Source organism: Drosophila subobscura, chromosome O (assembly GCF_008121235.1).
Source record: "Drosophila subobscura isolate 14011-0131.10 chromosome O, UCBerk_Dsub_1.0, whole genome shotgun sequence".
In the NCBI taxonomy this organism is placed as follows: domain Eukaryota; kingdom Metazoa; phylum Arthropoda; class Insecta; order Diptera; family Drosophilidae; genus Drosophila; species Drosophila subobscura.
The window spans coordinates 5,748,959-5,758,712 of NC_048533.1; the positions used below are offsets into that span (position 1 = coordinate 5,748,959).

At 50.7% G+C, this 9,754-nt stretch overlaps 3 protein-coding genes across 14 annotated transcripts; 2 read left to right on the forward strand and 1 right to left on the reverse strand.

Annotated features, from left to right (window-relative positions):
• Positions 1 to 112: 112 nt before the first annotated feature.
• Positions 113 to 851, forward strand: LOC117899497. Its single transcript, XM_034809546.1, has one exon. The coding sequence runs from the start codon at positions 197 to 199 to the stop codon at positions 776 to 778; it is 582 nt and encodes a 193-aa protein (XP_034665437.1). The 5' UTR covers positions 113 to 196; the 3' UTR covers positions 779 to 851.
• An 86-nt stretch (positions 852 to 937) lies between these two features.
• On the forward strand, positions 938 to 7,705 carry LOC117899487. 11 transcript variants are annotated; one of them, XM_034809527.1, is made up of 6 exons: positions 938 to 1,555; positions 2,612 to 5,960; positions 5,994 to 6,576; positions 6,638 to 6,715; positions 6,777 to 6,914; positions 6,981 to 7,705. In XM_034809527.1, exons 1-6 carry the CDS (start codon positions 1,057 to 1,059, stop codon positions 7,269 to 7,271), a joined length of 4,938 nt encoding a protein of 1,645 aa, XP_034665418.1. In that variant the 5' UTR covers positions 938 to 1,056; the 3' UTR covers positions 7,272 to 7,705. The 11 variants fall into 11 exon arrangements, with proteins under 11 accessions (XP_034665418.1, XP_034665422.1, XP_034665417.1 ...); XM_034809531.1 differs by having other exon boundaries at positions 2,612 to 5,898; positions 5,968 to 6,576; XM_034809526.1 differs by having other exon boundaries at positions 2,612 to 5,064; positions 5,098 to 6,576.
• Positions 7,706 to 8,614: 909 nt separating this feature from the next.
• Positions 8,615 to 9,319, reverse strand: LOC117899498. Of its 2 annotated transcripts, XM_034809548.1 has the most exons (3): positions 9,146 to 9,319; positions 8,946 to 9,080; positions 8,615 to 8,631 (listed from the first exon to the last, which is right to left on the reverse strand). In XM_034809548.1, the coding sequence occupies exons 1-2, from the start codon at positions 9,275 to 9,277 to the stop codon at positions 8,955 to 8,957; spliced, it is 258 nt and encodes an 85-aa protein (XP_034665439.1). In that variant the 5' UTR covers positions 9,278 to 9,319; the 3' UTR covers positions 8,615 to 8,631; positions 8,946 to 8,954. The 2 variants fall into 2 exon arrangements, with proteins under 2 accessions (XP_034665439.1, XP_034665438.1); XM_034809547.1 differs by lacking the exon at positions 8,615 to 8,631 and having other exon boundaries at positions 8,870 to 9,080.
• Between the last annotated feature and the right edge of the window lie 435 nt (positions 9,320 to 9,754).

The window sequence follows — 9,754 nt, forward strand, 5'->3', positions numbered from 1 at the left end:
CCATTTCAGTCGCTGTTCCCACAAATGTCGCAATAAATAAACGATTTCCACTCACTTGTTTTCCCTTAACGATCAGTTTTGCCTAGACTAAAGCTTCATTTGTAGTCCAGCTTTGTTGAAGTTAATTTTCCCATTGAGAGCAGAACACACAGTTGATAAAATTCCAAATTTTCGCTTTGCTTTTCATTCCTTCACGATGAATAATTGTACCACGATGAATTGTCCCTGTAAGAGCAGCCAGGGAGAGGTTCACGAATGCTTCTACGACTGCCACAGCGATACGGAGGGGGACGATAAGGTTACCTCTGGTGGGGATGTTTGCAAGGTGGTCGCCCATCAGGAGGATCCTTCGCACATGCGTGCCGTTCTGGAGCGTGCCCTTCACGCCACACAGAACCTGCTCGGTTGCTATGGGTCGCCCGTGGCACCCACTGTACGTAATCCTGCCCCACCCGAGGTGCACTACTATCCAGCCACGCTGGAGGTATCTGTGACCCTCGACTCGGCGCAGTCGTGCCTCTGCCCCAAGTATCGCCGGTGCAGACTACGCGGCGATCCCGTGAAACTCAAGCTCCCCATCGAACTGAATCCAGAGAGCGGTCAAGTGAAGGTGAACATCTTCCAGCCCAGGCCTGTGGTGACGATCAGTGATTGTCGTCGTCAATGTGGCGCCGGCCTTCCCGACGATGCTGGCGACAGGTGCAACACCAAGAAGCGGAGGTCCTGCTCCTGCGTACGTAAAGTTCGCTGGTGCCAGGAGGAGCCAAGAGAAGGCTGAATGTTTGTAGTGGAAAATGTATTGATAGGCTATCGATCGATTGATTATACAAAAGGGGCTCCTACCTAACGATAAATGTTTTATTCCTAGCATAATTTAGCGACAAACAAAGCAATCGTGTCGGAGTTAGTTGCTTCAAACTGTCATTCAGTTTAGTTTTTGGGTCATTCTTTTAGTTTTCGTTGAGTAGGCAACACCATAAATACAATACACAATAAAATTTTCATGTAAGTCTGGAAATTTTGTTTGGAATAATCAGTTCGAACCGTTCGTGCGCCATGGATGAGGATCAGTTGGAGCGAATCGTGGCCAGGGCCAGGCTGGGCGCTGGTCCCATACGACAGATGTTCATGCGACACTTTGTTTCGGGCGGCACAGAGCAGGATGCCTTCTTCGACTGCCAGAGCTTCAGCGAGGACTGTGAGAGCCGCCGGGAGCGGGAGCGGGGCGTGGGCCACGACTCGGACGCCATGCGCTGTGCCCTGGAACGGACCGCCACAAACATCCAAATGATGTTGAACAGCCTGGATGAGATGTCGCCTCCGAATCGGCCCATCGGCTTCACCCTGGAGATAACCACCGCCCTGGCGGTCAACGATGACCAGCGACCGGGCGCAAGCGGACGCATCACTGGCCAACCGGTGACCGTGCACATGCCCCTGCAATTCGATCCGCGCACCAGACAATTGACCTCCAAGTGCCAGGGGCAGCAGCAGCACCAGATGCAGGCCTCCATTTGTGGCAGCAGAGCCCCCAGTCCGACGAGACATGGCACAGGTAAATCCGCAGGCGAGAAGTTCTACGCCTGCGAGCCCAGTGCTGCCGCAGACAGAATTGTCAGCGAACGGTACATGACGTGCGACTCGTGCAGCACATGCCACACAGACAGCGAACAGTTCTGCGCCTTCGATCCGGATCTCTCCTACGTGGGCAGCTGTGGCGACACCACATCCCGCGTGGTCACCCAGTGCCGCTGCAAGACACACACCTGCTGGTTCGAGCAGGACTCGCGGGAGGTCATCTCGATAACAGCCATACCCTGCGCGAAACCGTGTCCCATGCCAGTGCCAGAGCCGGAACCACCCAAAGAAGCGCCCGCACCGCCAGCGCCAGTGGTTGTGCCACCGCCAGAACCATTCCCCCCTTTGCTGCAGGAGTACGAGACGGAGTCGGAGTCGTCTGTGAGGCCAGAATCGGAAACTGAAGACATTTCGGAGACAGCATCCATCGAAACCTTGACACCAGCGCCGCCGCCGCCACCCGAACCAGCGCCAAAGACTGAGGCGCCGCAGCCAGAGCCGGCGCCTGAGCTGCCGGCGGGGAAGCGTTACTATCTGGCACGGCCGCAGCACAAGGAGTTCTCCAATTGCTCGCCGTGCCGCTACGATCCCAGCCCCATTGTGGACGATGAGGGGAATGTGTTCTGTCCGGGCCACTGCGGGTGCTGCCAGTGTGCCTGGAAGCCGCGCAACTTCGACGAAAATGTCGAGCACACACAGGTGAAGGTGTGTCGCTGCATCACGCGCGGCACCATCTTCACCAGCTTCGCGGACAGGGAGACCTGCAGCACGACCTCCTCGTTTGACTTGTGTCCGTGCCGGGAGAAGGCGGAGGCAAAGTTCCTCGAGCTGTACCACTGCGAGATGTGGTCGGAGCCGGAGATGATCCGGGGACGCGAGGTGCAGCTGGCGGAAATCAAGGAACTACTCACACCCTATCCGCACACCAAACGCCTCTCCAATGCTGCGCTAAAAGAAGAATAAAGTGTTCGCCAAACAATCCAATAGAAAAATCTAACCGGTCTCTTTTTTCTTTCTCCTGTCTCGTCCGCAGATTACCCAGCTCTGACGTACTTGCAGGACGAGTGCCGATGCCGCAACAACACCTGCAACAACAACCGCTCCCGCCCCCAGGATATCCAGACCGACCAATCGTACCTACAGAAGCACAGACAGCAGTCGCCAGTGAGCCTGAGCTGCCCAGCAGGAGGAGCAGGGACAGGCTATCACAGGCCATCCCAGACGGAGACCTCGTATCTGCGCGACCACAAGAAACCACAGTTTAAAGATGCCCAGGACAACCAATCAGAGGGTAACCACAGCAGCCAGGACTCGCAGACGGAGTCCTCCTACGTGAACGATCAATACAAACGGCAGCGGGACAAGCTCACGCAGGAGCGGACATCACAGACCCAAATGCTGCATCCCACACAGCTCATGCCATGCGATAATCAACAGGATGGTAACGAAACGATCTACACTACGGCAAGCAATCCAAACAGCAATCGCGGGCCATGTCCATGCAATTCGAGTGCCACAACATCGGAGTTCTACCACACGCCCTGCCAGAGCACAGTTCAATCCACGCGGCATGCGGCATGTGGCTGCAGTCTGCATAATTATTTGCCCAGATCAGAGATGGACAACAGGCCGCCGTTTGCCTGTGATCCGCGACCCATGACCTGCCACGATTGCCTCTGTGGCGGCCAGCATCAGAGCGATTTGCCGCCCTGGACACCGAATCCGAATGCCCAGCATATAGCCGTGTCGAGTGCGGAGAACAGCTGCGGCTGTCCGTGGGCAGCGAACAACGAGGAGGATACCTCGTACCAGAGTGCGGCCACCACTTGCTTCACTCAGAACTCAGAATCCAAGGCCACGACACTGGCACTACACGGGAATCCTTGTTCAACGGCAACCAGTGCTTGTCCCATTACGAGCACCATCGACTTATGCCTGTCGAAGGGTTCATCCAAGGGCTTCAAGAGCTTCACTACGTGGGTTGATAGAGCGGATACATGCGCGAATAGTGCTTGTCCTGTCACCAGCACCATTGGTATGTGCTCCTCGACAGCACTGGCTGAGTCTGCAACAACCAAGGAAGTCAGTAATATCATGATTTGTGGCACCAAAACGGATTCTAGCAATGATGCCATATGCACTTCGAATACTTTTGCAGGTGCCTGCCCATCGAAGACCATTTTAGATCCTTGCTCATCGAAGTCTCTGCCAGATCCTTGTGCACCAAAGTTCATTGCAGATCCCTGTTCATTGAAGTCTCTGCCAGATGCTTGTGCATCCAAAGCCTTTGCAGATCCTTGCTCATTGAAGTCTCTGCCAGATCCCTGTTCATTGAAGTCTTTGCCAGATCCTTGTGCATCAAAGTCCATTGCAGATCCCTGTTCATCGAAGTCTCTGCCAGATCCTTGTGCATCAAAGTCCATTGCAGATCCCTGTTCATTGAAGTCTCTGCCAGATGCTTGTGCATCCAAAGCCTTTGCAGATACTTACCCATCGAAGGTCGACACAAATCCTTGTTCATCCCGTGGCTTTGCTGATCCCACCTCATCGAAGGCGCTCTTTAATTCGTGTATATCCAAGGCAGTTTCGAATCATTGCCATGCAGATCCCAGCTCCACAAATGCCATGGCATTCCACATGGACACGCGGGTCATTGAAGCAACTTGTGGCACCCAAACCAGCGTGCTGCCTCTGGTTGGAACTTCGGGCAATTTGGAGGCCGAAGGTTCAGACGTGAGCAACCAAGAGAACAGCTACACGACCTCCGGCACACAAGGATTACCACCGGCGTTTGGGTGTGATGATCAGACCTCGGGCACCTCTCGATCGCGCTCCGTCGTCAACAAGATCACCTGTTTGTGCTCCTCGGACCAGAAATCGATCTACAACAACCGCTTCGAGAAGGGTCCACGAGAAGAGGGCCACGTCCAGTACGGGGATGAGCTCATGCGGGAGAATTCCGATCATTGCAACATTTGTGAGGTGTGTCCACCGCCCCACGATCCCATGCAGTCCATTGGCAGCTCTGTGCGCGGTGCAGCACCCGCCAAGCCACTGTCCATCAAGTGCGACAAGTCCACGTGCACGTGCACCTCCCGGTGCCGGTCCAAGGGCAAAATGAAGAGCCAATCGAAGCAACAGTCCCGCCACGCGCCGCAGAGCTCCAAGCAGGTGTTCCTGGAGGATCAGGACGTGTTTCGCGACTGCGCCTCGTTCAACTCCAACGTCAAGTCTGTCAAGTCGAAGAGCAGCCGCAGATTGTCCTACGCTGATGCTTCATCATCGCTGCCGATCATCACCAGCTGCTACAGCAAGGCCCAAGGTGCGCCTAACACGACGGCTGTGTGTCCGTGCGGCGTCTGTGGTTTGTCACAGATTGACTGCAAGCACTCCAGGATCGACACATCTGGAACGTGCATCGGCGTTTGCGGCCAGGACAATGAGGAGGCGGCACTGTGGAGCTGTTACGAGCCATCCATTCAGATGAAGAGCCGCAGCGACGCCCAATGCATGGAGATAAAGAGCAGCAACGACGCCCAATCCATGGAGATGAAGAGCTGCTACGAACCATCATTGGACAAGCAGAGCGAGTCCGGCTACTTTCGCTCGCCGGACACATCGGCCTACACCGAGTACACGGATGCCCCCTGCAAGGAGGTGGTGGTGGAAAGCCGCAAGGAGCGCATCATGGACATGGTGCAGCAGCTGAGCGATGCCGCTGACTGTGACTGCAACGAGGATCGTCCGGCCATGATACAGAATCTGTTTCGGGAGCTGGCCCTCATGCTGCGCATGGAGGAGGAGCGTGCCGTCGCCCCGCAGGACGAAATAAAGACACAAAAGCCTACCTTCGAGGAGTGCTGCGCCATCCAGCAGCAGTGCGACCCCCAGCCAGTCGACGAGAATGTCAAAGGCACAAAGGAACGGCGCCGCATTGAGTGCTTCGAGACGCTGGACGATGCCGTGCGCAAGTGCTTCATGAAACAGGAAACCAAACAGCTGCCAGAGGTGGAGATCTATGCACTCGAAGAGGACTCGGATTCGGATAGAGAAGATGCCTGTGCCCGGTGGCTGCCTTCTGCGGAATCAACCATATTCAAGGATGTGGAAGGTCAGGGATGCGGCAACGATGACGAGTTCCTGGACCCGAATAGCCAACGCCATCTCCTCGAACAGATGACAAAGCTAGTGAGGGAACCCAGTCCTGAAGAGTGTGACATGTGTGTGGAGATCTTGCATCAAGTTGTAGAGCCCTGCCGCAGTTACGATCGCAATAAATTCGATGGCGATTCATGTGACAAAATGGCGGAACCCCAAACCCCGCCCAAGGAGGCTAAAGTGATGCCTTCGAATATCAAAGTGGTGCCGGATAAAGTGGCACCCAAAGTGCCTTCGAATATCAAAGTGGAGCCGGATAAAGTGGTTCCCTGTGCCTCTCAAGATAAAACTTTGGCCAAACTAGACAAAGGCAATTCCGACGAATATTGCCCTCCACAGTATCAAAGCTCAAAGATTGAGCCCTGCCCAACGATTACGCCAGCACCCAGTCAAGTGCCCAGTGCCATGAAGACAGAGGTCTGTGTGACGGTGGAGAATTACAAACAGACGGAATCCAGCACCTCTGTGGATAAAGGCAAGAAGATCGAAAGCAAGCAGGAATCGTGCACCTCTGTGGATAAAGCCAAGAAGATCGATAGCAAGCAGGAGCTCTGTGCCACGGATTTGGGCAATCTCCTGCCCGATGGACCACTAAGTCCAGAGGCACGCCAGCTGTGCGAGAAGCTGCTGCGCCAGGCCCTGGTGGACTGTGGTGCCTGTGATAAGCTGGCACCATCTCAGTCGTGTCAGAGCTCAGAGGTGGCAGCCAGATCATATGAAGACCCAAAAGGAGCAGGGCACTGCCAGTGCTGTCATTGTCGTGCCCTCAAGTCCGAAAGAGAATGCAGAACCGTGTCCAAGACTCTGCGTGCGGCCATGTGCGATCCAGCTTGTGAAATGGTAAGTGAGGGAGAAAAACCCGCCACTAGATGTTTCCATTGATGCTTACAATTTATTTTAGAAATACTTTATCGACTCTATGATTGTGGACTTGGAGGTCATGGACCATGTGCTGGACAACAAAAAGGCAAAGGCCAAGGTAAGCAGCAACAAATGATTGATTTTTGAGTACAAAATATATTTCAAACAATATTTTGTAGGATGTAAGGGCAAATTGCTTGGGCAATGCGCTGGGAGCAGGCTTCCCCGTGACCATCAGCGCTGTCTCCAGTTTGGGCTGCACCGCTCTCTACATCAAATGGGATGTGCAGGACTGTGCCGGCATTGCCGGATACGAGGTGAGACAATGCCTTACTATTTCACACAACAAAAATCGTATCTAATTTGGGCTTTCCTCTATGCAGATTTACGTGGATGGAAATTTAAGGAGTCGCCTTTACAGCTACCGACACGAGGCAGCTGTGGTGGGATGTGTGGACGTCACAAAGGGACATCAGATTGTGCTGCGGGCCCAGGCAATAGGCCAGGACTTTCCAGGCGATGATCTGCCCGTGGGCAACTGCAAAACGGTGGTACATACCAGCCATCCGGAGATGTTGGTCGGAGCCAAGAGACCCTGGTCGCCCAGCATCTACTTCTATGATCCCAGCATGGGCATCAGGCAGGCGCCAGGCGCCAGGCGCGAGGCGAGCTAGTCAAACATAAATCAGATATCACAATGGGTTGGGGAGCAGCAATGGTTGACTCCCCACACGATCCCACATGCGCATCAAATTTTTAGCTTGTACATATAGGATTTACTTACATGAGAGATATTTTGTTCAGAGTTGTTTTGTTATGTAGATCCCCGCGCAAAAAAGAGAAGGGAGAGGCGTGTAGACCCTTTGCGCTTAAGGAATTGATTTGATTGGACTAGAATTGTATTTGTAGTGCTTTAAATAGTGCCTTAAATTATAATCGTATTTATTAAGCAGAAAGAGCGAGAGAGAGCAATGCATTGTACATGAATCGATAGAATTGATAGTACCCTAAGATACCCTTCGGGGGCCCTTCACACGTTAGTTGACACAACACCAAAATCATTTTGAATAAAAAACCCAAGAATCTCAATGTTAGAGATGCCAATAAAATCGTTCAAATGTTTGTAATTTAAAGATGAAGCGGATAAAAAAAAGAGAGGTGTTGCCGCATGATGCGTGATCATTTTGATCGTTTGATGAGCCAAATGCCAAAAAATAAAAGTCCCAAATTAGAGCACAAAATCCACTTCTGTCGTTAAAACTTGTTTCAAGTTTTCATCACCATGCCTGGAGAAAATTGAAATTGATTTATAGCTCCATAAGAACTATCTACAAAATATTTGTTTTAAAATCTCTAAATTATACAGTCGCAAAATGTCCGAGTCGGTGGAGGAATGTAGTCATCGCATCATCGCTGGAGGAGGTGGTACAGGTGGCGATGGCGGAAAGGGTGGTGGGCAAGGCGGTGGTGGCGGAGGCGGCGGGCGTGGCGGAAAGGGTGGTGATGGAGGAGAAAAAAAAGACGATCAAAAAACCAAAGAAGACGAAAAAGAAACTCTAGAAAAGGATGAGAATAAGAATGAGAAGGGAAACAATCCGAGCTGTGGAAAAGACGGCGAAGATGGCGGATCAGGAAGGGGTGGAAAAGGAGGCGATGGAGGATGCAAAAGAGGAGCAAAATCCGAAGAAAAAAGAAAAAAATAAAGAATGAAAGCAACGAATTTTTATTAAATATGAAATACAATTTATTTGCCATTATATGCCACGAAAAAAGGAAGGAAAAAAGATGAGTACTGCCTGCTAACTAAGAATCACAATATTTGATGAACTAAATCCCTAAATGTCCGAAATGAGAGCATAAAATCCACTTATGCTATGAACCTTTTAGTAAATATTTCATCATCAAGCTTGGAGAAAATTGAATTTAGTTTAAAAATTCATTAGCATTTCACACAAAATATAAGTCTCAAAATATCTAAATTTTACAGTAACAAAATGTCCGCATCGGCAGAGGAAAGTAGTCATCGCGTCGTCGCTGGAGGCAATCGAACAGGAGCCAATGGTGGAAAGGATGGTGATGGAGGAGGAAAAAAAGTTGATAAAAAAAAGACAAAAGAATCCAAAGAAGATGACAAAAAGAGAAATAATCAAATGTGTGTAAAAGACGGTGAAAATGGATGCAAAAGAAGGGAAAAGTCTGATGAAAAAGAAAAGAAGAACTAAAACGAAAACTTCAATGGAAAATTACACAAAAGAAATCAGCAAAGAAGTCGGGGCAAAGGGCAAAGCTCACCAAACAGAACAAACGAATATTTAATTTTTATCAAATATTTCGCACAATTTATTAACCATTATAAATTAGTTATAGGCAGAAAAACGGCTCTCCAAATTATCAAATATATATTTGCAGCTCTGATCATCATAGGCGGGTTCAATCAGTTCGGCCTCGACGCTAGCCAAGATCAGGAATTTCGCTTGTGGAGTCTATGGGAGAATAACCCAAAAATGTAACAGTGCTTGAGAGCAAGGAAAGTGGAGTAGGGACTTACATCCTTGAGTTCGTTGTGCTTCCAGAGATCCTTGTCCTCCAGATAGGTGCGCATAAGGATGCGCCACTGCCAATAGTTTTTACAGCCGTGCAGTTTGGGGATGGCCCTGTAATCCAGTTCAATGTGGCCCATTCTGTTCCGCTTTGGCAAACGCACTGATTAGAAATGGAACATTGGTCACCGTTGTTGCTGATATGAAAGCTCTGAAAGAGAGAGCGACAAGCTGGAAAAGAGAGCGAGCTTTTGCTATCTGCAAAACAGCTCTACAGGGGTTTTACTTTCAAGATTAATAAACATTTGCAAACAGCTTTAGGGGGGGTTTTGTTTATAGATTGAACGGAATGTGTCATGTTGCCAAGTTCAAGTGCTAAATTGTTAACCATTCTGTGTGGCAGTGGGTGCAGGGGCTGCTTGAGGGTTGAGTGTCTGTTTGCAGGGGCGTCCAACCGCGGCAAGTGTCAAAACCAAAAATCGACATCAAATTGTTACCAATTAAACCATTAAGTTATTACAATCAAATTAAATGGCACACTGAATATAGAGCACCCACAAATATGTGTCGCATAACAATGGGAATTTAGAGCTGAATGAAATTATCGAGCTGTCCAC

Coding starts and splice junctions, on each gene's coding strand:
- LOC117899497 (XM_034809546.1), top strand. CDS start 197: ATGAATAATTGTACCACGATGAATTGTCCCTGTAAGAGCAGCCAGGGA.
- LOC117899487 (XM_034809525.1), top strand. CDS start 1,057: ATGGATGAGGATCAGTTGGAGCGAATCGTGGCCAGGGCCAGGCTGGGC. Junction 6,577..6,637: donor GCGATCCAGCTTGTGAAATG/GTAAGTGAGGGA, acceptor AATTTATTTTAG/AAATACTTTATCGACTCTAT. Junction 6,716..6,776: donor ACAAAAAGGCAAAGGCCAAG/GTAAGCAGCAAC, acceptor AATATTTTGTAG/GATGTAAGGGCAAATTGCTT.
- LOC117899498 (XM_034809548.1), bottom strand. CDS start 9,277: ATGGGCCACATTGAACTGGATTACAGGGCCATCCCCAAACTGCACGGC. Junction 9,081..9,145: donor AGCACAACGAACTCAAGGAT/GTAAGTCCCTAC, acceptor ATTCTCCCATAG/ACTCCACAAGCGAAATTCCT.